This window comes from Microcaecilia unicolor, chromosome 14 (assembly GCF_901765095.1).
Source record: "Microcaecilia unicolor chromosome 14, aMicUni1.1, whole genome shotgun sequence".
Lineage (NCBI taxonomy): Eukaryota > Metazoa > Chordata > Amphibia > Gymnophiona > Siphonopidae > Microcaecilia > Microcaecilia unicolor.
In genome coordinates, this window is record NC_044044.1 from 27,250,003 (window position 1) to 27,277,476 (window position 27,474).

At 47.2% G+C, this 27,474-nt stretch overlaps 1 protein-coding gene across 2 annotated transcripts in view; it reads right to left on the reverse strand.

Moving 5' to 3' along the window:
* Positions 1–5,605: 5,605 nt before the first annotated feature.
* Positions 5,606–27,474, reverse strand: part of ADCY4 (adenylate cyclase 4) — a 36,897-nt gene continuing 15,028 nt past the window's right edge. For both annotated transcript variants that reach the window (XM_030187943.1, XM_030187944.1), the window contains 22 exons: positions 26,536–26,685; positions 25,946–26,091; positions 23,685–23,796; positions 23,422–23,549; positions 22,396–22,554; positions 21,868–22,000; positions 20,959–21,147; positions 20,356–20,402; positions 19,534–19,611; positions 19,075–19,144; positions 18,727–18,824; positions 18,336–18,420; positions 17,751–17,888; positions 17,250–17,339; positions 16,743–16,927; positions 16,499–16,583; positions 15,265–15,423; positions 14,940–15,086; positions 14,349–14,459; positions 11,283–11,397; positions 7,173–7,297; positions 5,606–7,010 (listed from right to left, as the gene is read on the reverse strand). In XM_030187943.1, the coding sequence (XP_030043803.1) occupies positions 6,858–7,010; positions 7,173–7,297; positions 11,283–11,397; positions 14,349–14,459; positions 14,940–15,086; positions 15,265–15,423; positions 16,499–16,583; positions 16,743–16,927; positions 17,250–17,339; positions 17,751–17,888; positions 18,336–18,420; positions 18,727–18,824; positions 19,075–19,144; positions 19,534–19,611; positions 20,356–20,402; positions 20,959–21,147; positions 21,868–22,000; positions 22,396–22,554; positions 23,422–23,549; positions 23,685–23,796; positions 25,946–26,091; positions 26,536–26,685 (2,703 nt within the window). In that variant the 3' untranslated portion in view covers positions 5,606–6,857. The remainder of the gene's footprint in view (positions 7,011–7,172; positions 7,298–11,282; positions 11,398–14,348; positions 14,460–14,939; positions 15,087–15,264; positions 15,424–16,498; positions 16,584–16,742; positions 16,928–17,249; positions 17,340–17,750; positions 17,889–18,335; positions 18,421–18,726; positions 18,825–19,074; positions 19,145–19,533; positions 19,612–20,355; positions 20,403–20,958; positions 21,148–21,867; positions 22,001–22,395; positions 22,555–23,421; positions 23,550–23,684; positions 23,797–25,945; positions 26,092–26,535; positions 26,686–27,474) is intronic.

Consider the following 27,474-nt stretch of genomic DNA (forward strand, 5'->3'; position numbering starts at 1 on the left):
AATGTCAAGTTGGGGCAGTCCAGATTTCCTGAATAGAGGTATGTATGGTGGTTAGGTGCTGAAGGCGACATTGAAGAGGTGGGCTTTTAGCAAGGCAGGGAGGGGGCCTGGCGTATGGGCTCAGGGAGTTTGCTCCAGGCAAGGGGTGAGGCAAGGCAGAAAGGGCGGAGCCTGGAGTTGGCAGTGGTGGAGAAGGGTACCAACAGGAGGGATTTATCTTATTGGACTAAACTTAATAGATTTCTTGATTAGCTTTCGAAGGTTCCCTTCTTGGTCAGATCAGAAATAAGCAAATGTTGGTAGATGACCGTGTGTATAAGTGAAACATCAAATCATGTCAGTGACAGTCTAACAGGATGACAGTGGGTTTATTTATTATTACATTTGTACCCCGCGCTATCCCACTCAAGGCAGGTTCAGTGTGGCTGACATAATTTTTTTATTTTATTTATTTATGTTAATTTATATACCGTGTCTTATTGCAGCTGCAAAACAGAACGGTTTACATAGGTATAAAAACAATTAGTGTATATCAAATAAACAAACATGGGAATTCCATTCATGACAGGAAAGCACAGTAACCAGAATAAACTACATAATAAAATCAGTACAAATTAAAAAATCTAATATACAGTTAAGCTGCCCCTTTTTTCTTTTTCTTTTTGACCTTATCTCATTATGCTAAGTTCTGTTCTATGTAGCTTATAAAGAGAAAGGTTTTCGGTAATGGAGATAAGATTTCTCTAATCTGATCTCCTTTGGAAGGCTATTCCATATAATAATATGGATTACAGAGAATTGATAAAGAGAAAATAAGTTAATTAAAGCAGAATAATAGAAGAGATAGGTAGATAGAGATGGGCAAGAGTGAAGGGAGTAGGAGAGGAGCTGGGTTGCTTATTTCTGATCTGACGAAGAAGGGCTTCCTTCGAAAGCTAATCAACAAAATATATTAAGTTATGTCCAATAAAAAAATTTTCTTTTCTCTGTTTATTTTATTTCTGTTGATAACCTGGGTAAAGATAGAAGGTGCTTTACAGGACCTGTGCTGTGTACCACCTCTTCTGGTCTGTTGCGTCGACCCTTTCATTTTGCAAACCGTAACCTCACCCCTCATCATTCCCTCCCCGGCTGATGTTTCCTGCTGTTCTCTCCTGTGGAGCCGGGGATTCCCTGGCTGATGTTGGCCGAGAGAAGACTTGGTTTTGTCACAAAGCTGCTGAGAGGGGGGGCAAGGGCGACAAAATTCCCCGGGCCCGACGCCACAGTCCCACCCGCCCTCCGTTCGACTGTCTGCCACCGGGCCGGGCCCCCTGCATTGAAATCACAGCGCTGCTCACCTCCGTGTGAAAGCGCAGCAGGGCAGCAGGTTGCCTCCCTTCGGGCCCCCTTCCCTCCCTGTGTCCCGCCCTCGTCTGACGTAACTTCCGCGAGGGCGGGACACAGGGAGGGAAGGAGGGCCGAAGGGAAGCGATCTGCTGCCTACAGCGCTTTGACATGGAGGTGAGAGGCGCTGTGATTTCAATGCAGGGGGACCGGCCAGGGGGTGGACGGATGGGGGCAGCATGACCTCGGGGGGGGGGGGGGGGCGACCCAGTCTCTCAGCGGCCCTGGCTTTGTGTGGATTTTTCTCGTGCCCTTTTTTCAGTTGTAGTTCAAGGTGAGCTACATTCAGGTACAGACGGTATTTCTCTGGCCCTGGAGTCACCAACCGCACTTCTCCCTCCAGTCACTATCCCTCAAAATCTATAAATGTTTACACCCAGCTTTACACACACAGTGCGCAAACCTTTGTGTACAAGTTATAGAATAAGGTCAGTTGTGTGCATAACTTATAATAAAGAGCTGATAATTGACATTAATTAGCAATAATTGGCATTAATCATCAGTATTCTATAAAATATGCACACAAAATCCATAGCGTTCAAATGGAAGGGGTGTGGACTGGGGAGAGGCATGGGCGGGTCAGAGACATGGACTGGGGAGGGGCTTAGGTAGGTCAGGGGCGTGGACTGTGGAGCGTGGATGGAAAGGGGCAGGTTTGGGACATGGAGTGGGGAGGGGTGTGGACTGGGGAGAGGCATGGGTGGATCAGGGGCGTGGACTGGGGAGGGGCTTAGGTAGGTCAGGGGCAAGGACTGGGGAAAGGCATGGGTGAGTCGGGCACGGACTGGGGAAAGGCATGGGTGAGTCAGGGGTGTGGACTGGGGAGGGGCTTAGGCAGGTCAGGGGCGTGGACTGTGGAGCAGGGGCATGGAGGGGTGTGGGCAGGCTGGAGACATGGGAGAGGCATGGTTTGGGAGCGTGGATGGAAAGGGGCAGGTTTGGGACATGGAGTGGGGAGGGGCGTGGACTGGGGAGGGGCTTAGGTAGGTCAGGGGCACGGACTGGGGAAAGGCATGGGTGAGTCAGGGGTGTGGACTGTGGAGGGGCTTAGGCAGGTCAGGGGCGTGGACTGTGGAGGGGCATGAGGTCAGGGACATGGAGGGGTGTGGGCAGGTTGGAGACATGGGAGAGGCATGGGTAGGTCAGGAGCGTGGATGGAAAGGGGCAGGTTTGGGGCATGGGCAGGCTGGGGACATACATAGAACAGATGCAGTTATGTGCCTAACCATTACAGCCTTACAGCAGCTTTTGAGCATAAGGACTTGCAGCTAAAATGAGGTACGTCAATGCGGACTTACGCTAGAATGTGGAACTGATGCTACAGAATTGATGCTTAGTGTCTAAATGTTTGGTGTCTAACTTAAGGCACCTTTTGTGAGTTTACCATTGTATGGGGTAGGCAGGACGCTGCAAAAAAAAGGAGAACGGATTGCAACACTTCCTACTGGTCCCACTTCGAGTAGCTGGAGAGAGAGATGGCCTTTCCCAACTGTGGCATAGAGACAGAAATGTTTTTCTTTTAAAATTTTTTTATACTTAACAAAAAAACTCACAAACTCCCGTCAGAAATCACCTCTTTCAGGTTTGTGTTGCAGAGAAAAGTTAGTGGGTGAGGTCGCTGATGACAAACAGCATCACAGCACCACTTTCCCCAAGCCAATTTATAGATCCAAGCGAAATGCTGGCCAGCGTTGGTCCTGGGCTTTTACATTTTGTGTATTAGAAGAAGGCTCTACTACATTGTCAGTTAAGTGTTTTGTTCACTACATTTAAAAGTAGAGTGGAGAATTAAGGTTTTCCAGTTGCGGTTCGTAAATACAGAGTAAGTCAGGATCGTTATAATCTATAAATACATATCTCTATGTTACATTATATATTCTTTGTATATATAAATATATTTCTGCAAAGTTTACAGATGTAAACATACAGCTGAAGGACAAAGCAGAGGGGGAAGAAGCTAGGGCTTAGGATCAATGACCTGGCTGTACTGCCCCTTTGAAGTAGAATTACATTTGAATAAATAAATAAAAGGCACAAGGAGACAAACGGTGCAATCTGCATACTTTCCACCAGATGGAGACATTGCTTCAAAATCTTTAATTTTGTAAATTTACTTATAACATTTGCTTATTTCCAATCTGAGGAAGAAGGGCTACCTTCGAAAGCTAATCAAAAAAAATGTATTAAGTTATGTCCAATAAAAAAGGTATCATCTTGTTTTCTTTTCCGTGTTTTATTTTGTTTTATTTCTATTGATTACCTTTAAAAGTGGACTAACAAGGCTACCACACCTCTTTACGTAAATTTTCTTAAAACCTCTGGGGATAACCTTTTTTTCACATTAAATTCCACAATATTTTCCCTTCTCATGAATATGAGTGAACTCAATGGCTCAGTGGATAGTGTGGGTTAGGTTCCTAGCTCACACCTTCTGCTGCCTGGGCCAGCCGGGGCTAGAAATGCTGCACAGGAAAGGGAGTCGGTCATTGTGTAGTAGTGACCATAGAAACATGACGGCAGATAAAGGCCATATGACCCATCCAGTCTGCCCATCCTCTGTAACCCCTAATTCTTCCTGTTCCTAAGCGATCCCACATGCTTATCCCATGCCTTTTTAAATTCTGGAACAGTCCTCGACTCCACCACCTCCACCGGGAGGCTATTCCATGCCTCCACCACCCTTTCTGTGAACTAATACTTCCTTAGGTTACTCCTAAGCCTATTCCCTCTTAACTTTGTCAAATGCCCCCTCATTCCAGAGCTCTCCTTCATTTGGAAAAGCCTCTCTTCCTGTACATAAATGCCCTTGAGATATTTAAACGTTTCTATCATGTCTCCTCTCTCCCTCCTCTCTTCCAGCGTATACATGTTGAGGTACCTAAGCCTGTCCCTATAATTTTTGCATTCAAGACCGTTTACTAATTTCGTAGCCGTCCTCTGGACCGACTGCATCCTGTTTATATCTTTCCGTAGGTGCGGTCTCCAGAACTGCACGCAGTACTCCAAATGGGGCCTCACCAGAGACTTATACAACGGCACTATCCCCTTCTTTTTCCTGCTGGTCATGCCTCTCTTTATGCACCCAAGCATCCTTCTGGCTTTGGCCGTTGCATTTTCTACCTGTTTGTTTATGGTTCCCGATTGCAGGGATAAAGAGGGAGCTTTGTGGTTCATGGCCCCTAGCTGATCATTGCAGCAAGTGGGTTAATGTGAGTTGGAAGGGGATAGAAACTGGGTCGTTCCAAATGGGTCCTAATCCTGGTTCTAACTGGGCTGGTAGCCAAAAGGAGCGGAAGGACAATTCTCCAAAATATCAAGGGGTTTTAAACTTTAACCTCCGTCCGTAGGCTGAAAAAAAGAAAAACATCTCTGTATTCGTTTGGAGGTTTAAATTTAAAGGTTTTTTTTGTTGTTGTTGAAATAGCATTATTACACAGTAACACAGTAAATAAAGGCAGATTAAAAAAACCCCGCATGGTCCGTCCATTATTCTCACGTTTTCCAAAGTCAGAATAAAAATGTGATTGTCCTGTTTTAATGAAATAAGGGCAGATCGATTGCTGGAGTTCAAACACTTCCGTCCACTGTTTAATTTGTTAAAGATCGTTTTGGAAGGGAGTCATTCCTGGACGCGGGCGATGGGAAGTCCTTGAAGCTGCGAAAACACCACAAACCTGAAGGACTGAACATCTTGCGACGCGACCGCGCCTGCTTTTCTTTTCAGGCTTCGTGCTGAAAATGGCCTGGACAGGTGATGAGCTCTTAGCTATACATTTTGCAAATGAAAACCCCCAAACAAGCAAGATCCACGCCCTCCCACCCCACCCCCAGACAACTCAAAAATGCTTCATTAAATTGTACAAATGCACTCAGTCTGCTGCCCCTATCTTTCTACCCTCATCTCCCCTTATGTTCCCGCCCGTAACCTCCGTTCACAGGATAAATCCCTCCTCTCAGTACCCTTCTCCACCACCGCCAACTCCAGGCTCCGCTCATTCTGCCTCGCCTCACCCTATGCTTGGAACAACCTTCCTGAGCCCTTACGCCAAGCCCCCTCCCTGCCCGTCTTCAAGTCTTTGCTTAAAGCCCACCTCTTCAATGCTGCGTTCGGCACCTAACCCTTACCGTTCAGTGAATCCAGACTGCCCCAATTTGACTGCCCCTATCGGACCGACCGTTCACTTGTCTATTAGATTGTAAGCTCTTTGAGCAGGGACTATGTCTCTTTGTTAAATTGTACAGCGCTGCGTAACCCTAGTAGCGCTCTAGAAATGTTAAGTAGTAGTAGTAGTATATAAGGGCTGGAATGGCTGGAGTTTTAAATCATCCCCTGGTCAGGTGCCTACAGGAAGCCATCTTGTCGCTCAGCCCTAAAACAGTTCCTTTGAAATTAAAATGATAGCAAATATCATTAAAGTACTCCAAGCAGGTGAATGCGAAAAGTTTCTTCTGCTGTGAGGAAAATTAGGGTGATAACGAGAGGCAATGGGCAGCAGTAGTAGCTCAGGCACAAGGGTAGAAAATCATATACACACACGCACAACGATTTCCTGGTTCTGAGAGTTCTTCCCTTGCAATGACGTTTGAGGCCTACGATCGTCCCTCCCCAGCTCCAGAGTCGTCTGAGGCTTGCTCACTTCCGGTACCCCACAGATTTTATGCTTCCAGCTGCCGATCCTAGCAGTATATCTGTTTCAGGACTGTAAACGTCAACGTGTTATTTACCCTGGGGAGCTGGGCTTTGGGGGTTGTCCAAAATGGTTGCCCCTGGTCCACTATATTGTCCAACATGGTAGCCAAGGTATCGGGTTTGTTGTGATACCCGGTGAGAGACAGGTCACCTCCGTACATACTGGAGCAAAATTTTAACAGCGCATGAGAAATGGGCACTGTTATCAGCTGCGAGACCAGATATCTGCTTCCGTGATTGTCCGACTTTAGGCTGGGTCTCTAACCCCCTCAAGATTGATTGGGCGTCTGAGGTCAGCGGCCTAATTCTTGCATTTGGAAAGTTTATGTGGGGGTTGACTTATCTTCATTCCGGGTTTTTATCCTCAAGTGTTGTTTCCTTTGAACACTGAGACCACCGTGTGCCAATGGAAGCCACCTGTCAGTCCACTCAGGAGTTCCCTCCTGTGGGCTACAATTAACAGGGGACTATCAGGCTAACTGCACGACAGGCAGGGTCCATCTGATGGCCCACATAGGACCAGAGTCTTGGTGACGTATATTTCTCTGTACATGGCAGTGTTTGCCTGAGGCCTAGTTCCAAGTAGGGCTCAATGCAGAAGGTAGTTAATTCACTCAGTTTGCCCCACAGAGGCTGGTTTGAGGCCTAGTGTTTCAGGGAGTCCCACTAGTGTCGGCCTGAGGCCTAGCTCAGTAGGCTGTCCTTTTGGAACACACTTTAGGTCTGGCTCGGCATGTAGTCTCACCGATGTCACTCTGGCATGATAACCCGCTTCCCAGTTCTAATTGAGGGCATTGGCTTGAGGCGTGGACCGAGCCAGGTCTGTGGAGATGAAGTAGGTGCACAGTTGACCTTTTCCCTTGACTTTAATGACCCCTCGCCTTTGGCAGGTGTAGCCTAACTTCTGAAGTACTTTTGCTGTCTCCTCTGTGACCTGTTAGAAGAGGAAGAGAAGGAGGAGGACGAATTATCTATAAACTATGTGGACATAACTTTAACTGATCAACATTTGCAACAGAATAGGAAGGAAGCTTTAGGAAATGTATGCCTGGGTGCCACCAGACTCAAAAAATACTCACGCCCTCTCTGTTCTCACCTGGATTTTTCCAAGGACCCCGGTGCTGTCCATTCTGCTAGCTACATTGACAGTGTTTCCCCAGATATCATATTGGGGTTTCCGAGCCCCAATAACTCCGGCCACAACAGGTCCATGGTTTATACCTGAGAAGGAGAGCAAGAGAGAACCGAGAGGAAGAGACTGAAACGGGAGAGGATGAGATAAATTAAAAAAAACTCGTTGATAATCCAGTGTTGGGTTTCCTGGTGAAGCTAAGCAGGGAGGAGGTGGCCTAGTGGTTAGGGTGGTGGACTTTTGGTCCTGGGGAACTGAGGAACTGAGTTCGATTCCCACTTCAGGCACAGGCAGCTCCTTGTGACTCTGGGCAAGTCACTTAATCCTCCATTGCCCCATGTAAGCCGCATTGAGCCTGCCATGAGTGGGAAAGCGCGGGGTACAAATGTAATAAAATAGATACTATTGGAGATTCTACATGGAATGTTGCTACTACTGGAGATTCTACGTGGAATGTTGCTACTCTTTGAGATTCTACATGGAATGTTGCTACTCTTTGAGATTCTACGTGGAATGTTGCTACTCTTTGAGATTCTACGTGGAATGTTGCTACTATTGGAGATTCTACATGGAATGTTGCTACTATTGGAGATTCTACATGGAATGGAATGTTGCTATTCCACTAGCAACATTCCATGTAGAAGGCTGCGCAGGCTTCTGTTTCTGTGAGTCTGACATCCTGCACGTACGTGCAGGACGTCAGACTCACAGAAGCAGAAGCCTGCGCGGCCACATTGGTGATCTGCAAGGGCCGACTTCTACATGGAAAGTTGCTAGTGGAATAGCAACATTCCATGTAGAATCTCAAATAGTAGCAACAGTGGAGGAGGAGTGGCCTAGTGGTTAGGGTGGTGGACTTTGGTCCTGGGGAACTGAGGAACTGAGTTTGATTCCCACTTCAGGCACAGGCAGCTCCTTGTGACTCTGGGCAAGTCACTTAACCTTCCATTGCCCCATGTAAGCCGCATTGAGCCTGCCATGAGTGGGAAAGCGCGGGGTACAAATGTAACAAAAATAAAATAGATACTACTGGAGATTCTACATGGAATGTTGCTACTACTGGAGATTCTACATGGAATGTTGCTACTATTGGAGATTCTACATGGAATCTTGCTACTATTGGAGATTCTACATGGAATGTTGCTATTCCACTAGCAACATTCCATGTAGAAGCCTGCGTGGCCACATTGGTGATCTGCAAGGGCCGACTTCTACATGGGATGTTGCTAGTGGAATAGCAACATTCCATGTAGAATCTCAAATAGTAGCAACATTCCATGTAGAATCTCAAATAGTAGTAACAGTGGAGGAGTGGCCTTTAGGGTGGTGGACTTTGGTCCTGAGGAACTGAGTTTGATTCCCACTTCAGGCACAGGCAGCTCCTTGTGACTCTGGGCAAGTCACTTAACCCTCCATTGCCCCATGTAAGCCGCATTGAGCCTGCCATGAGTGGGAAAGCGCGGGATACAAATGTAACAAAAATAAAATAGATACTATTGGAGATTCTACATGGAATGTTGCTATTCCACTAGCAACATTCCATGTAGAAGGCTGCGCAGGACGTCAGACTCACAGAAGCAGAAGCCTGCGCGGCCACATTGGTGATCTGCAAGGGCCGACTTCTAGTGGAATAGCAACATTCCATGTAGAATCTCCAATAGTAGCAACAGTGGAGGAGTGGCCTAGTGGTTAGGGTGGTGGACTCTGGTCCTGGGGAACTGGGTTCGATTCCCACTTCAGGCACAGGCAGCTCCTTGTGACTCTGGGCAAGTCACTTAACCCTCCATTGCCCCATGTAAGCCGCATTGAGCCTGCCATGAGTGGGAAAGCGCAGGGTACAAATGTAACAAAAATAAAATAGATACTATTGGAGATTCTACATGGAATGTTGCTATTCCACTAGCAACATTCCATGTAGAAGGCTGCGCAGGCTTCTGTTTCTGTGAGTCTGACGTCCTGCGCGGCCACATTGGTGATCTGCAAGGGCCGACTTCTAGTGGAATAGCAACATTCCATGTAGAATCTCAAATATTCGCAACAGTGGAGGAGTGGCCTAGTGGTTAGGGTGGTGGACTTTGGTCCTGAGGAACTGAGTTGGATTCCCACTTCAGGCACAGGCAGCTCCTTGTGACTCTGGGCAAGTATCTATTTTATTTTTGTTACATTTGTACCCCACACTTTCCCACTTGTCTATTAGATTGTAAGCTCTTTGAGCAGGGACTGTCTCTCTTTGTTAAATTGTACAGCGCTGCGTAACCCTAGTAGCGCTCTAGAAATGTTAAGTAGTAGTAGTAGTAGTAGTAAGTCACTTAACCCTCCATTGCCCCATGTAAGCCACATTGAGCCTGCCATGAGTGGGAAAGCGCAGGGTACAAGTGTAACAAAAATAAAATAGATACTATTGGAGATTCTATATGGAGTCTGACGTCCTGCACATACATGCAGGATGTCAGACTCACAGAAGCAGAAGCCTGCGCGGCCACATTGGTGATCTACAAGGGCCGACTTCTACATGGAATGTTGCTAGTGGAATAGCAACATTCCAAGTAGAATCTCAAATAGTAGCAACAGTGGAGGAGTGGCCTAGTGGTTAGGGTGGTGGACTTTGGTCCTGGGGAACTGAATTCGATTCCCACTTCAGGCACAGGCAGCTCCTTGTGACTCTGGGCAAGTCACTTAACCCTCCATTGCCCCATGTAAGCCGCATTGAGCCTGCCAAGAGTGGGAAAGCGCAGGGTACAAATGTAACAAAAATAAAATAGATACTATTGGAGATTCTACATGGAATGTTGCTATTCCACTAGCAACATTCCATGTAGAAGGCTGCGCAGGCTTCTGTTTCTGTGAGTCTGACGTCCTGCGCGGCCACATTGGTGATCTGCAAGGGCCGACTTCTAGTGGAATAGCAACATTCCATGTAGAATCTCAAATATTCGCAACAGTGGAGGAGTGGCCTAGTGGTTAGGGTGGTGGACTTTGGTCCTGAGGAACTGAGTTGGATTCCCACTTCAGGCACAGGCAGCTCCTTGTGACTCTGGGCAAGTATCTATTTTATTTTTGTTACATTTGTACCCCACACTTTCCCACTTGTCTATTAGATTGTAAGCTCTTTGAGCAGGGACTGTCTCTCTTTGTTAAATTGTACAGCGCTGCGTAACCCTAGTAGCGCTCTAGAAATGTTAAGTAGTAGTAGTAGTAGTAGTAAGTCACTTAACCCTCCATTGCCCCATGTAAGCCACATTGAGCCTGCCATGAGTGGGAAAGCGCAGGGTACAAGTGTAACAAAAATAAAATAGATACTATTGGAGATTCTATATGGAGTCTGACGTCCTGCACATACATGCAGGATGTCAGACTCACAGAAGCAGAAGCCTGCGCGGCCACATTGGTGATCTACAAGGGCCGACTTCTACATGGAATGTTGCTAGTGGAATAGCAACATTCCATGTAGAATCTCAAATAGTAGCAACAGTGGAGGAGTGGCCTAGTGGTTAGGGTGGTGGACTTTGGTCCTGAGGAACTGAGTTCGATTCCCACTTCAGGCACAGGCAGCTCCTTGTGACTCTGGGCAAGTCACTTAACCCTCCATTGCCCCATGTAAGCCGCATTGAGCCTGCCATGAGTGGGAAAGCGCAGGGTACAAATGTAACAAAAATAAAATAGATACTATTGGAGATTCTACATGGAATGTTGCTATTCCACTAGCAACATTCCATGTAGAAGGCTGCGCAGGCTTCTGTTTCTGTGAGTCTGACGTCCTGCGCGGCCACATTGGTGATCTGCAAGGGCCGACTTCTAGTGGAATAGCAACATTCCATGTAGAATCTCAAATATTCGCAACAGTGGAGGAGTGGCCTAGTGGTTAGGGTGGTGGACTTTGGTCCTGGGGAACTGAGGAACTGAGTTTGATTCCCACTTCAGGCACAGGTAGCTCCTTGTGAATCTGGGCAAGTCACTTAACCCTCCATTGCCCCATGTGAGCCGCATTGAGCCTGCCAAGAGTGGGAAAGCGCAGGGTACAAATGTAACAAAAAAAAAAAATTTACATTTTCTGATCCGGATGCCCCTGCTTACCCACACGAAGCTTGAAGTTGTTGAATGAGTGCTTGTTGATGACATCCAACTTGCTGATCAATGCCAAGGCGAACTCTACCATCGTGCCTATGTGACTGATGCTTCTGTCCCCATCCTGCATCAGCAATGGGAAAGAGAAAAAAAAAAAAAAACCTTTCATGGGGAAGCACCAACCAATTACCAGCACAAAAAAAAAATTCAGGGCACTGCACCATTTAATCCAGGCTGGATTTTTATTCCCCTCCCAAAATTGATTTATAATAATTGCAAAACCCCTCCACCCTCACACGATTGTGAAAACAAGTTTCATTCTAGGATTTATTCCAAAAATACTACTACTACTTAACATTTCTAAAGCGCTACTAGGGTTACGCAGCGCTGTACAATTTAACATAGAGGGATGGTCCCTGCTCAAAGAGCTTACAATCTAAGAGACGAGTGAACGGTCAGTCAAATTGGGGCAGTCTGGATTTCCTGAAAGAGTTAGGTGCCGAACGCAGCATTGAAGAGGTGGGTTTTAAGCAAAGACTTGAAGACGGGCAGGGAGGGTCTTGGCGTAAGGGCTCAGGAAGGTTGTTCCAAGCATAGGGTGAGGCAAGGCAGAATGAGCGGAGCCTGGAGTTGGCGGTGGTGGAGAAGGGTACAGAGAGGAGGGATTTGTCCTGTGAACGGAGGTTACGGGCGGGAACGTAAGGGGAGATGAGGGTAGAGAGGTAGTGAGGGACAGCAGACTGAGTGCATTTGTAGGTAAGAAGGAGAAGCTTGAATTGAATGCGGTATCTGATCGGAAGCCAGTGAAGTGACCTGAGGATAGGGGTGATATGAGTATATCGGTTCTGGCGGAATATGAGACGTGCAGCAGAGTTCTGAACAGACTGAAGGGGGGATAGATGGCTAAGTGGGAGGCCGGTGAGGAGTAAGTTGCAGTAGTCAAGGTGAGAGGTAATGAAAGCGTGGACGAGAGTTCGGCATAGAGAAATTGGTTAAAAGGTGGACAATCATTTCGAATTATAAACAAGTGTAAAATTTATCTCGGGTGGCGATTCAGGGGCATGTCAAGAACCCCATGTGTGCAAAAACATCCCCACTGCCGTGACAGACAGGACTCATTAACGTACAGTGGGATTTTCAGCTGTACTTGTATTAAAAAGATTTCTTTCTCACTGACAGAGAAAAATAAGATTTGTCTGGGCCTTTCTAGCTTGAAAGGACGATGTGGAAAACCCAGTCCTGAGCATGAATTTCTGTGGATGGATTTTACAGTGGGATTAACGCCTTCTCCTTTTCACTTAGGGAGACCTGCAGTGGACTTAGGAATCTTGGCGGGCCAGCGACGGACTGGGGGGTGACACAGAGATAACGTTTACAACTCACTATCCTGTGGAAATTCAGACCATTGCACAATGGGGGGATACACAGGTGGGATTTGGGATGCCCATGTGCTGGATTTCTAGGAGGGGCCATGGGTGCAGGGGCGCAGCTATTATGGGGCCACAGGGGCCTGGGCCCCCGTAGATTTGGCCCTGGACCCCCCTGCCGACGACCATCTCAACCCCCCCTCCCGCCGCCAACTCGCCATCAACCCGCCGTCTGCTACCTTTGCTGGCGGGGGATCCCAACCCCCGCCAGTCGAAGTCTTCTTCCTTCGTTTTGTTTCCGAGTCTGATGTCCTGCACATTGTGATAGTCACATCCAGGATAGTTGGGTTAAGGCAGTTTCAGTCTGAAATGCAAGTCCCAGAAGGCATTGCAGGCAAGGAGCCATGGGGTGAGATGAAGAACCCGGACTGGACTCCTAGTTGCAATGGGGGAAGACATGGGTGTAAGCTGGCAGGACGTGTAGATGGGCTGCTTCTAGGGGGAAAGAGAGATAGGAAACCCTGTGTGCAGGAGCTCATCATTAGTCTAATGCTTAACTCAGCTGGTATGGGTGTGGGGGAAGCTAATGGAAGGAGAATGATTGGTTGTGGTAGCAGAAGCCAGGGATTGATTAGGCAGGTGAGAAGGAGTCCCAAGAGAGAGAAGCAGTTGTAGGCTGAAAATCCTTGGGTAAGGGAGGTCCCTAAAGTATTGAATCTATCACTGAAGCTGATGCAGGGTGAAATCCCTTGGGTATGAGAAGTCCCTAAAGTATTGAACCCCTCCTGAAGTTAAAGAGAGTAGAAGGTAGAAACTGCTGCTTTGTGGTTTCACTGTGATGATGAATTGAAAGACCTGCTTCTATTTGGAATTGAACTACTGTTTATTGTGCACTGGATAAAGAGCCCAGACTGGAGCTGACTGTGAGTCTGTATTGAATCCTGATATGTGCTGATAGCCCACTGCTTAAAGGGGACTATTTGCCACACACTTTCAGGTGGCTTACAAGTGCTTAAGATTGAAGGTGAATGCTGCTGTTGGAACCGTGTATCAAGTCTACTAGAAACCTGCATGGAATAAAAGCCTTAAGATTGAAGTTGCTGGTGGGCATTTATTTCTTGACTGTACCGGGAGCCTGTTCTATCCTTGGCTGCATTTAGAGGTACCTGGTTACAACGTGCAGGACGTCAGACTCAGAACAAAGGAAGAAAAGGACCTCGGCTGGCGGTCCCCCGGGCGTGGGGCATAGTAACATAGTAGATGACGGCAGAAAAAGACCTGCACGGTCCATCCAGTCTGCCCAACAAGATAAACTCATATGTGCCACTTTTTGTGTATACCTTACCTTGATTTGTACCTGTCTTTTTCAGGGCACAGACCGTATAAGTCTGCCCAGCACTATCCCCGCCTCCCACCACCGGCTCTGGGGGGTCAAAGTTGTTGGTGGTGCTGGTGGCGGTGGGATGTGTCGGCAATGGCGGGGGGGGGGGGGCTAAAATGTGCCCCCTCACTTCGGGCTCTGGTCCCCCCTACCGCCAAAGTCTGGCTATGCCCCTGCATGGGTGATAGTGCCCAAATCTCTTATGGAGACATGTCACTGGGTGGGCTTTACAGAAATGGAATGGAAGGGACAACTGAATGAATACCAACAGACCCCCCCCCCCCCCACTACCACCACATATCCTCTCCCCTTTGGCTGGAGACATACCTGCTGTGCTTCCTGTCCCCCTGGGGGGGCGTTCAATCCAGTGGCAGCCATATAAGTGCTCCCGATGGTTTTAATCTTCTCCACACCACTGAATTTGGGCTTCGAAAGCAGCTGTGGGTTGGGGGAGAGATGCAGAACGAAAGAAGGTGAGATACAGTTCAAAAGCAGTAGTGGCATTGAGAAAGAAGTGTAGTAGGGAACCCACACCGTGCTGATCCATAGTTAGGGGCAGGAGGTTTGGGAGAAGTTGGACCCTTGCAGGAAGCCAAGGTGTGAGGGACACAGAAACGGAAGAGTCCAACTTACCCAGAAATAACCCAAAGTGACATCATACTGATCCAACTGAGACAGTCCTGGCTTTCTGACAATTCCCTTTCCCAGTGCAGCATGGGAGTTCTAGGCAAACAAAGGACTGGGAATGCCAGAATGCACTGGGATGAGGTTGTCTAGAAAAGTAAGACTACAGGTCCTACAGTGCACTAGCAGAGAGTGTGGTCTGGGGCTGGGCAGGTTGAGCGACAGCCTGGTCAATCTTTTTCTAAGCCTAAGCAAGACCAAAAAGCAGGGGTGGGAGCTTGTTCACCTCATTACCTCATCAAAGTCTGCGATAATCTCGTTCAGCAGCCGCAAGCACTCCAGCCCCTCCCGGTTCACATCCGACTCGGAATAGAACTCCTTGAAGTCAGGGATGGAGGCAAAGAGGACACAGATGCATTCATAGGACTGGTGATAGAGGTCCTGAGGGGGAGGGATGGAGAAATTAGACTGGGATATCACCAGAGAGGCATTTTAATAGGGACATCTACATCCAAGGAGATAAAAGTGACTCCCCCAGGGTCACATAGGAGAGCTGGGGATTAGAACTGAGGCAGACGCTCTTATCACTAGATCCCACCTTCCTCTTTCCTTCACTCACCTCATTCCGTAGGTTCTGTCCGATAAACAGCTGTGCCACGTCAGCTGGGAGAACGTTCTCCAGGAGAACACGGTTCAGGTTTTCCATTGTCTCAATCTCTTCCCGTTCCTCCTTGAATTTCTTCTTCCAGAGGAAGTCCAGGCGGCAGTAATACTCATTCTGGAAAATGATGGCCAAACCCAGGTCAGAAAACTGTTCTCTCGTTTTCTTTTAAAGAAGTTCTCTGTACCATCTTTCTCCCAGCCAACACATTTACATGTTAATCACCATTCCTTCTGTCTACCCATCCAGTTATCTGTCCCTTCTCAGTATCCGGCCATTAATCAATAATCCTTCATCCATCAAGTCATCAGTCGTCATTCTGTCTGTCCATCTGTCCATACATGTATCCATTTATCCGTTAATCAATCACCTGTTTCAGCCAATTACCTATCCACGGATTCAGTCCATCTCTCCATCCCATAGTGCTTAATACTCCTGAACTGAAGGAAGACTTGATCTTGGGCTGTCACCTCCGTACCTCCTAGGAGATGGCCCTTCATAGGACGTGAGCTCATGATTCTCTCTCTTATATTGCTCTTATATCCCTCTGGTCTCGGCTTTATGATGTGGCACTACCTGATTGGTCCTTCTGAATATCCCATGGCTGATTGGCTCCCTGTACTTACATGACCCTGGAACTGAGTCCCTCCCAACCCTTTGTCTTCAGATACGTCTCCTTTGGGAGCTCTGGTGCCCCTTATGACTTCTGCTTGTTTTGTGATTATGAACCTGTTCTACTTGCCATTTGGATTTGGTTCTGCACCCTGTGGTTCTCCTGCCTCCTCCCCTGTTTGATGTTCAGCGTCCACTCCTCTCTGCCGGGACTTCTCCACTCCAGGTCCTGGCAACTCGCAAGTACTAACTAGAAGGTTCAGCCCAAAAGGACAGGGGGCTGTTAAAAGAGAACGTTCACTTTCTAAGACCCAGAAGTTCCCCTAGAGTGGACCTGGCCATGATGTGGGATATTTGGTGTCTATTTTACTTGGAAGCCTGCAGATGAGGTTTAATTTAATTTTATATTTTAATGTTTTTGTTATTTTCTCACTTCTTTCTATTGGTTATGCATCTTTTATAATTTTTCTATTGGTTATGTTCTCTACTTTGCTCTGTTGATCAAATCCGTCCATCAAGTCATTCATCCTTCAGTGCACCAGTACCTCTCTTCCTGCAGAGGGCACTACCTAGCCCTTACCTGACGAGCTAACACCAGCAACGCAAAGAAGAAGGTGAAGAAGGCGATGCTGCCTGTCAGCTTGGGTTCCTTCAGTACCCCGGGCCTTCGGACACAAAAAGAGAGCATTATCTCAAGACAGTCAAATCAACACTCCGATGATGTGACAATTCTAGAGATACCCCAACCTGCTGCTCCCCTGAGATATCTGAGAAACCCTCAATCCCTGACCTTCTGCCCCCATCCTGCTGCCTTTCCTGCTTACTCTAAAATGGTCTGGTTTGGATACAGCCAGTTGACATAACAGTCGGAGAGCCAGCCATGAGTGTGCAGGAAGACGACGTTGTAGATGACCAACGCAACCGTCAGCAGGATCAGCTTGAGTTCAAAGTTCATGTAGAGGAAGATGGAACAGGAGAGGAGTCCCAGGATACAGCAGTACATGAAATACTGAGGAAGAAGAGCATGGGAAAGAGTAAGGACTATTCAGTTCAGTACGTTTTATACGGACCTGCATGCATGCACATACATATGTACAAATACACATATAGTCATACAGTGCCCCTACAATAAGCAAGGCAGGCAGATCATAGGATGGCTCCAGGTCAAAAGGAAAGGTTCTGCCAGTCCTGGGTTTGCCAGAGTGCATGCTGGGACTTGTAGTTCTTGTGTTTCACTGTGGCAGGGGTGGATAAAATCCAGACAGAGTTGGCCTGTTCTTGAGGATCCTAGGTTAATGTTCCCGAGTGTCCTAGTGGAAACGAGTACTTACCGGAATGCTGTACAGGGACTGGGAGTTCAGAGCGTCACTAGCTGAGGCATTCTGGGCCAGAGGAGGACAGGAAGCAGGCGGCAGGAAAAACTGAAGGGAAATTATTAAGATATGAGAAGTTAGCACGCATGGCTGTGCTTGGATTATTATCATCATGACTTCTGGAGCCATGTTGAGCCTTGCAGCCAAACAGGGTCCCCAGAGCATTTTTGTTTGAGGAATTTGGGCATGCATGCAGCCATCTCTAGGATTCAAAGGCCAGCAGCCTCCAGACCTGGGAGCAACATTATTATTTACTGATTAAAAGTTGGGGGAGGGGGGAGGGGGGGAGGAAGGGAAATCCTGATCCACCCAAGCTGTGCTAGTAGAGTGTCAGAGGGGAGTTCAGTCCCCGCTCTTTATCCATGACCTTGCCAACGGTGAAAGGAAGAGTTGAGGGACTCCAGTACCTGGTCCATTGGACACCCTCCAACTTACCCTACCTCATCTTTCATTACTTACAAAATTAAAAAGTGCCATGATTAGGAGAATGAGGATGGTGAGCACTCCCAGGGGGACCCGCAGCCAGGGCCGGGAGGTGATGGCCGGAGAGATGGAGGGGACCCAGTGCAGCAGCTTTGGCCCTTTCAGGATACATTTCTGTCCGAAAGAGAGAGAGAGAGACATTACGCATCAGGGCCTCGTGTCCGGCAAAAACCCTACATTCTCGGTCTTCTGGAATCTAGGTGGTTTCTGTTTTCAGCAGCGCTACTGGGGGAAGAATTTAGGTGTTTTATTTCTGTAATTTGTTTATTGATCTTTTTTGTTTATTTGCTATGACCTTGTTGTGGAATAAACACTGGGATGGACACAACTATGCCCCATCTGGGGGGAATCACCAGTAGACTCCAGTTTGTAACAGGAAAGTCTGGTTTACACATTTGTGCTCATTTTTCCTGGAGAGTTTGAAAAGTACATCCATGCTATGAGGGGTGGGGATGAGGAGGGGGAACCACCAAGGCAGGCCAGGCCTCTCCCACATGGTAGGTGTTCAGAGGCCCCGGTTGCTCCTAATCTGCACGGCTCATCGGAGGAAGGATGGATTACCATTAGAGGCCCGGCAAAGCAGCCGAAGAGCAGGAGGAGGAAGAGGAAAAACGAGATGGCGTAAGAGACGCCAAGCTCCGCGGTCCTGGGAAGAAAAATAGGAGAGAGTGAGATGTAGACAACCCAGCAAGCATACATGATGTCTTCCCACCCCCGACCCTTCGCCATCTCCCCTTTTTTTAGGCTGTAATGCACAGACAGGAGGGTAAGGAGGGGGAAACAGATTTAAAGGGGGGGGGGGGGGAAGGTGTCGTCGAATTCCATGGAGGTGAATGATATGGGTGACGCCGCTGAAGTTCTTGGGTCTGGGGTCGGTGCTTTCTGAACCCTCCTCAATGGAATTCCCTCTTTCCCCCCAGCTGCTAATTCCAGAATCCACATGTGCACTCACTTGGGCAACACCAACATCTGGATTACAAAGTTGCAGAGGAAGACAAAGAAGGAGCCAGCCGTGTAGTACTTGAAGGCGGGAAGGGTGGAGAGACGATACTGCAGCAGGGAGAGAGGACCAGAGATCAGCACTGCCTCTGTCGGCTCCCAAATCCCTCACTCCCCCCCCCCCCATAACTCTCCTCCCCTCCATCAAACTCCACTCGCTTTCTAATTCTCGCTTCCTCCTCTCATTTTGCTTCTGCACTGGCCTCCCTTCCTATACCCTCCTCCCCAATAGCCCTTCCTCTCCACTTCCCTCCCTTTTCCTCCTCCACGCTCTTCTCCTCTCCCCTCCCACACCTCTCACCTCTTTCTCAGTAGATTTCTCTTTAAAATAGAGTGTGATTCTGTTAAAGTCCTCCGATTTCTTCCACTGCCTGAGAGGAAAATAGAAAGTGAGGCAAAACAAGGATTTGAGTCCTCCTAACCAGATCTAGGATCTACATTTTTGGTGGCCAGCTCTGTTGTTTTCTTCAGGAAATCAGTGTTCAATATTTATAAGATTAATTTGCAAGCCACGGCTGTAATCAATTTGTATATTAGGGTTATCTTGACAATCCATACTCACTATGCCTTCCTCCCCCCCCCCCCCCCCACACACACCCCAGGAGCAGATCCATGAAGTAACCCAAAGGTTGTAATCTTAATACACAGTAGGGTTGGGGGTGGAGGGAGGATGTGAACTGAGACTTGATTTCCATATCACTCTTCCCAACTCTTGTTTCCCCGCTTTCTTCCTCCCGCCCCCCCCCCCAAACAGACTTACTTCTGAGAGTTGAGCTGGTCAATGATTTGGAATATTTTCTCGTTGAGGTTGTCTTCCGTTTCTCGAGGTGATCGTACCCTGAGGAGATGAAGAGAGATTCCCATCACGGGAGCCAGTGGGATCTAGTGATGGTCAGCATAGCATTATCATCTATCCTTCCCCACTTCCCGGCTTATGATTTATGCAGGTTTAGAAGAGTTCAGCAGAAGTGGGGGAAATAACTCTCCAAAAATAAAAGGGTATAGAAAAATGCTACAACATCCTTTCAGGAAACACAGTCCTGGGGCTCAGGTAGGACTGTTTTGGAGCGGCATTGTTTTGTTGGAGTTACTATGATTTAGAAACTTTTTGAGACCACATTTTTTACATACACATATTCTATAATCGCACAACTTCCGTTATAGAATTCACGCTTTGCACGCTTCATCCTGGTGCCTGACATTAGGCGAAATATAGAGAATGACCTCCTGTGAGGAGAGGGCACGGTATTTCAGAAGAGGACACTCTTTCCCCCTAATGATTTCACTATCAGGAAACAGTGCAACACTGTTATTGGTAAAAATGACAAAACACAAATGTTGTGTTTTTTTTTTTCTGCTTGTCATTGGGTAACAACACGAAATGACAAAGGATATGTTGTTACAGATGAGAGCCCATCCCTATCAGTCACTCGATTGCTCGATATCGGCAGATGCTTAATTCTATGATAGAATCATCTTTGCAAATCCCCCGACCCTCTCCCTACTTTCTCCCACTGAGACCCCCAAAGAAAGATGACGGAGAGACAGACAGATAACCCTGAGTTGGAAGTCTTTTCCCTACCTGTCCAAGGTGCGCGGTTGATGTGGGAGAGACGCCATGGGGATCTCCTGCCGAGATGAGACAGAACAGAGAAAGGCGCACGTAGAAAAAGAGAGAGAGACAGAGAGAGAATAAATCGCCAACCACAGAACAGATTAAAATGAGTAATTATACATTACATAATAAGGCATAACCTAGAGATTTAAGAGAGCCAGGAATTTAGAGACATGAGCTCCCTTCCCCTCCAGTTCTCCATCATCTCCAAGCAAGTTCACTGCACCATTTATCTTCCCCCCATGCTCAGTCTTTTAGTTTTTTAGGTCCCCTCTCTTTTGAACTCACTTCCCTCATCACTTCGCTAAGAGACCTTCTATCCTAACTTTAAGATTCTACTCACGACTGTCTTGTTTTCTGAGGCCTTTGGTTAATCTGCAATCTGGTGTCTATCCATCCCTTTTGTCTCCTTCCCTCAAAGCTTTGATTTTTAGTAATGTAAACCATGCAGTAGCTATATCTGGACCCGAAAATAAATAATAAAATATATTAAGCGCAAGTGTTAAGTCCTTCGTTTCTGGAACCCCATGTAAGTTCATGAATTCTCCGCATGCTGCCTCCCCCTCTTACTGTATTCATGATGCTGTCGATGTCGAGGGTGGGGGGCTCTATCCCCAGACTGTCCCGATGGTTCAGGTGAGCGAAGGGCTTGGCAGCACCCCACGACTCCAGGTACTGTGTCATGCGCACTGAGGCACGGATCTTGGGTCCCTCTGCTGCCGGGGAGGTCAAGGTGTCAGCGTTGTTCTCCTCGCCCACCTGGGATGCCGTCAGAGATGGATGGGAAGGTCAGGGGAGGGTTAAAGCAAAGGGTACTAGGGTTACTCACAGAAATGGTGAATCTGCCTATTTCTAAATCACATTGCCGTACATTCCACCAGCATCCTAGGGTGCTGAGGGCTGAAGAACCCAAAAGATGTGAGGCGAGATGTTGAAAAGAGAAACAATTTCAAAAGGAATTGGTTTTTAAGACTGAGATCCACCTCTCAAGGCTTGAATTAAGGAGGGTAATTCTCTACGGTTTGCCAAAAGATAGTCGTCAGGATGCTGCACACGAAGTCCAAATTCTATATAACAATAATTTCACACATAACTGTCATTTAATATTTAACATATTTACTATATTATTATCAATATTAATATATTTAATATTTTGTTTAGTGTAATATTAAATATTATTTATTATATAAATTTCTTTAATATAAAATTTGCGCTGTCTATGAAATAAGAAATGGGGGTAAAGCAGAATATATTTCAAAGTTTCTCTGGAAAATATGCCCTATGCAGTGCACGCCTCACATTTTCACATCCTCAGACTTATGAAGAATTTACGATGCCTGATAAAAATTTGCCATTATTACCATTATCACCGTCAAAGCAAAATGGAATTAATTCTCCCCACCTCCTTGAGTGAATTTTGGTTGCTCTTTACTGATTTTGTGTCTGGATTCCTGGACCGAGCCCAGGAAAGGATCTCACCCTGGGGTCAATGACCAGATAGGTCCGGATGTTGTTCTCTTTCAGGTAGGGGTCTCGATGGCCAGCAAATGCCTCTTCTGCCTCAAACACCCCATCTAGATGGGAAAGGGTCGCCTCTGTGATGTGGACACGTCTGGGTGGGTGGGAGAGCAGACCACATGTATCAGAGATAGAAAAGGGTTGTCCCATTCCCTCCCATTCCCATATATGCCTTTCCCTCAGTTGCCCACGTTCTCCTTCCCTCAACTGTCTCTTCATCTCTTTCCTCAATGTCTCCCTCTATCTCTCTCTCTCTGTCTTTTTCTTTTCTGCCCTCCAAGGTTGGTGTTGAAGAAGATCTGGCCCAGGGCAGAAATTATAGAGGGAGCCCCAAAATCCTCCAGCAAACTCTGTCTTCTTCAATTTCAAACAGGACCGAGGCCCCCCTGTAACATACAGGCCCACCGCAACTGCCCTGGTTGCATGTCCCTAACACCAGCCCTGCTGTTCTCTGCCATTATACAGAATGTTCTAGATCTGGCTTCTTACCCAGGAACGCCTCCTGCCTCCATATGATTGGCTAGAGTTACATCATGTGACCAGACATCGTACTGCCACTTCTGCAGCCCAATCACGCCACACAGCACATTCCCTGAGTGCACACCAACACGCATGTTTATGTCCACGCCTGTGGCCTCCCGCAGCTTCCTGTCAGGAGAGAATTGGGAAGCCACATATGACCATCATTTATGGGAAGGGGAGCACACAGGAAAGGTAGGGGAGGGCTCTTAGATATACACCCATATGCAAAAACACACCTAGAGAGATACATGTACCTGCAAACATACATAGCTATGCAGAGATATCTGCAGACATAGATGAATATGTATACACACACTCATGGCATAACCAGGTAGTTAAAAATAAACACCCCAAAATCCAAGAAAAATACATATGCAACCTAGCTTGGTGTATACTGTACATGAAGACCAACATCAGTGGCGTACCAAGGGGAGGGGGCGCGGTGGGGGCGGTCTGCCCCGGGTGCACGTCACTGGTGGGGGCAGTCCGCCCCGAGTGCACGCCGCTGGGGGGGGGGGGGGTGCCGCGTGTCTGTTGGCAACGCTCGTTCCTTGCTCCCTCTGCCCCGGAACGGGTTACTTCCTGTTCCGGGGCAGAGGGAGCAGGGAACGAGTGAAGTCGACAGGCGCGCGGCACCCCCCTCCCCAGTAGGTAAAGATGCACCCGGGGGGGGGGTGTTGTTTCGCCGGGGGGAGCTGTCCGTCGTTTCGCCGCTGAGGGGGTGCCGCGCGTCTGTTGGCAACGCTCGTTCCCTGCTCCCTCTGCCCCAGAACAGGAAGTAACCCGTTCCGGGGCAGAGGGAGCAGGGAACGAGCGTTGCAGACAGACGCGCAGCACCCCCCCCCCCAGTAGGTAAAGATGCAACCGGGGGGGGGGTGTCCGTCGTTTCGCCGGGGCTGTTGCGCTGCACCCGTGGGGGGGGGGCGCATCGGCAATCCGCCCCAGTTGTTAGCCACCTAGGAACGCCACTGACCCGCATAGATGAGCGCTCACCTTATCGACTGGCACATCTCCAGCCCCATCTTGACACAATTCTTGGCATGGTTGGGTAATGAGACAGGCAGCCCTGAAACACAATAATAACAGTCCCCAAGGATTTTGATCCGCATGCATTCGTTATCCTGGAGAGACAGAGGTATGAAAGAGAGAGAGGGGAAGAGAACACAAAGTTAAACATTACCCTAAAACCAATTCCTGAGAAAAGGCAGGATGGATGGATTTTATAGTAAGGCAAATCCTCCCCTTGGTGACCATACCTTTGCTATCTGGTCAAATTTCCCAAAGAGCTCGTTCAGCATGAGGACAAGTTCTTTTGGGGAGCACTCACTTGCAAGTCTAGTGAACCCCACAATGTCTGCATAGAGGATGCTGAAAAGGAGAAAGATGGTAGTGGACAGTGAGGTTTCAGACCAAAAGGAGGAACGTGAGAATCAGCATATATCTTTGGAGAGAGACACCTCCAAAAGGGAAATCGACTATCGAACATTAAGAGATTCCCTGTTACCAATAAATGCTTCACAGTTGCCCTATCTGAGTTGCCCATACTGAAATATAAGAGCCATCTCCACAGTCAGTGCTCTCTCAGAGGTCTTTCCCGTACCTGAAGACGTTTATCTGTTTTTCAGGAAAGTATATTGTGTCAGTATTTCTTTTTTTATTAATATTATTAATATTTGATTTGTTTTCACAACAATAACATCAAGCAATCCCTGAATTTGAAAACAATGTAAACAAAATGAATCACAAACAGACCGCCACTGGTGTTATGCTCAGAAATTCAATGCCGGGCCACGTCCAAGCTTTGGCATTGAATTTCCAGGCTTGTGAAGCTGGTTAGAGTGTAGGTGGTTAAGTGCAATATTCAGCACTTAACTAGCTATGGGGCACTGAATAAAGTACATAAGCATCGCCATACTGGGAAAAGACCAAGGGTCCATCAAGCCCAGCATCCTGTCTCCGACAGTGGCCAATCCAGGCTTCAAGAACCCGGCAACCCCCCCACAAAAAAAAATTAATAATGTTCAATGAACTTTTCCCTCAGGAATCTGTCCAAACCCCCTTTAAATTCCGTAAGGCCAGCTGCTGTCACTACATTCTCCGGCAACGAGTTCCAGAGTCTAACTACACGCTGAGTAAAGAAAAATGTCTCCTATTTGTTTTAAATCTACCATATTCTAGCTTCATCTTGTGTCCCCTGGTTTTGTTGTTGTTTGAAAGTGTAAACAAACGCTTCACATCTGTCCGCTCTATTCCGCTCATTATCTTGTAGACTTCTATCATATCACCCCTCAGCCGCCTTTTCTTCAAGCTGAAGAGCCCAAACCTTCTCAGCCTTTCCTCGTAGGGAAGTAGTTCCATTCCCTTTATCATTTTCGTCGCCCTTCTCTACACCTTTTCTAATTCCTTTATATCTTTTTTGAGATGCGGCGACCAGAATTGGACACAATACTCGAGGTGCAGTTGCACCATGGAGCGATACAACGGCATTATAACACCCTCGTGTTTGTTTTCCATCCCTTTCCTAATAATACTCAACATTCTGTGTGCTTTCTTAGCCGCAGCAGCACACTAGGCAGACGTTTTTAACGTCTTATCAACTATGACTCCCAGATCCCTTTCTAGGTCCGTAACTCCTAACGCGGAACCTTGCATGACATAGCTGTAATTTGGATTCCCCTTACCCGCATGCATCACTTTGCACTTGTCAACATTGAACTTCATCTGCCACTTGTACGCCCAATTCCCCAGTCTCACGAGGTCCTCCTGTAATCTTTCACACTCCTCCTGAGACTTGACCCTGTGAATTTAATTACCTCACTAGTTACTCCCATCTCTAGGTCATTTATAAATATGTTAAAAAGCAGCGGTCCCAACACAGACCCCTGCAGGACCCCACTAACTACCCTTCTCCACTGAGAATACTGACCATTCAACCCTACTCTTTGCTTCCTATCTTTCAACCAGCTCTTAATCCATAGTAATACCCTACCTCCGATCCCATGACTCTCCAGTTTCCTCAGGAGTCTTTCATGAGGCACTTTGTCAAACGCCTTTTGAAAATCCAGATACACAATATCCACTGGCTCCCCATTGTCCACATGACTTTTATACAGTCCTATTAATGCGGTTACCTTGGCCAGTTAAGTGCAGAATATCAGTATTTAACCTGCCAAGTGCTGATTCTGCCCCCAGAACACCCTCAAAATAGCCAGTTTTGAGATAAGTGCTAACTAGATATTTTCAGCAGAACTAACTGGTTAAGTGCAGCTGAAAATGACTGGTTAGCCCTCAACCAGTGATTTAACCTGCCAGGAGTAATTTCTGGCTGGTTAAATCATTTTCAATATCGACCCAAATGTCATGAGCCAAAACCCAAGATCACATTATTGCTTGTGACGTATTTGAATTATCTTTTCCATTTCAGGAAGAATTCTTACAGTTAACAAAAGAAAAGGAGAATTACAATGCTAGTCTGTTGCTACCTTTACCACCTATCTATCCACATAGGTCCTGTTACCTAACATTTTTGTGCCTCTTGATGTAGAGGTTGTGGAAGTTGTTGGTGTTTTCATGCTTTGGTTGCCCCTCCTTCAATCGCTCAATGATCTCTGCTTTCATCTCCATGGCAATGTAGGCAGGCAGAATGGAGAGTAGCAAGTGCTCCTGGGAGAAAATTTAAGCAAGAAATAAGGTAACAACAATCTCTCAACCACAAACTCAAAATATAAGTATTTAAAAACACACACACAGCTTCCTACTAAAGTTATTACCTTTCAGATTTCTTTAAGCTGCAATGATCTGTGCTAATAAAGCCATCACTGTGGGCTTGTGATATTGTGACTAACTTTAACCAATCAGCTCCACTTCCAGGAGAGGTTATGAGAAGATTTTTAATTTATTTACAGCACTTGATATACCTCAGTGGAGCTAAGAGAAGTAAATTAATGGCATTTCTAATATCTTTTAAAGGACAACATTTATTTTGAGGGGGGAAAGTGTAACAACTCTTGCTATGGGCTTTACTGAATTCTGAATGGTACAACTGTGCTTTCTGTTTTCCTTCTCACTCCCATAATATTGTTGCCCCCTTCCCTGCCCAGTACTCACCTGCTGGCGTTTTTCAGATTCTAGCTTGACACGGGACTTGACGAAATTGAAGGTCTCATGGTAGGTCTCTTGCAGTGCACACTCCATTAGGTTCTTATGGTAAGCACCAACCAGGTTACCACAGAGGAAGATCACCGTATTAGCAAGGATCTGAAAGGGATAACAGACACAGTAAGACAGAGACAGAGAAAAAGAAAATAATAAACATACATACACAAACCTGCAAACAGAGTGAAAAAAAATGTATAGAAAATGTATGAATGTTTGAAAGCTAAAGATACAGATAAAAAAAATGCTATGGACCATTTTTGAAAGTGTATTTCCCATGTTGTGCCTCTGGAAAAATACTGAATAAGTTCCAGTGAAGGGGTCAATATAGGAACCAAGAAAACTGACATCTTGTTTATGGTTTACTAGCCGTTGAGCCCGTAAAAACGGGCTAGTATAGGAAAGGGGGGGGTTGAAGGCCCCCCCGCCGCCGAGCTCACCACCCCTCCATCCCGGCCGGGCCCTTGCTCCGCTATTGAAACAGCGAGGGAACGCAGCACACAGCTCTGCTCTGCTGAGCTGCCGTCGTCCTTCCTCCTTCTTCTCTACCTGTGTCCCGCCCTCGTGTGATGTAACGTCATCGAGGGAGGGACACAGGCAGAGAAGAAGAAGGAAGGATGGCAGGTCAGCAGAGCTGTGTGCTGCGTTCCCTCGCTGTTTCAATAGCGGAGCGAGGGCCCGGCCGGGTGGAGGGGGGGGGGGAGCGTTAGCGATGGCGGTTTCGTCCCTCGCAAATGCGCAGTAGAGACCCTCTCTGTTCCGCCCCCATCATCACGTATTGATGCGGGGGCGGGGCAGAGAGGGTCTCTACTGCGCATTTGCGAGTGAGTACGACACTCGCCATTTATATGTTTGATATATATGTAAAGGATTAATTGTGCTAAACCCACC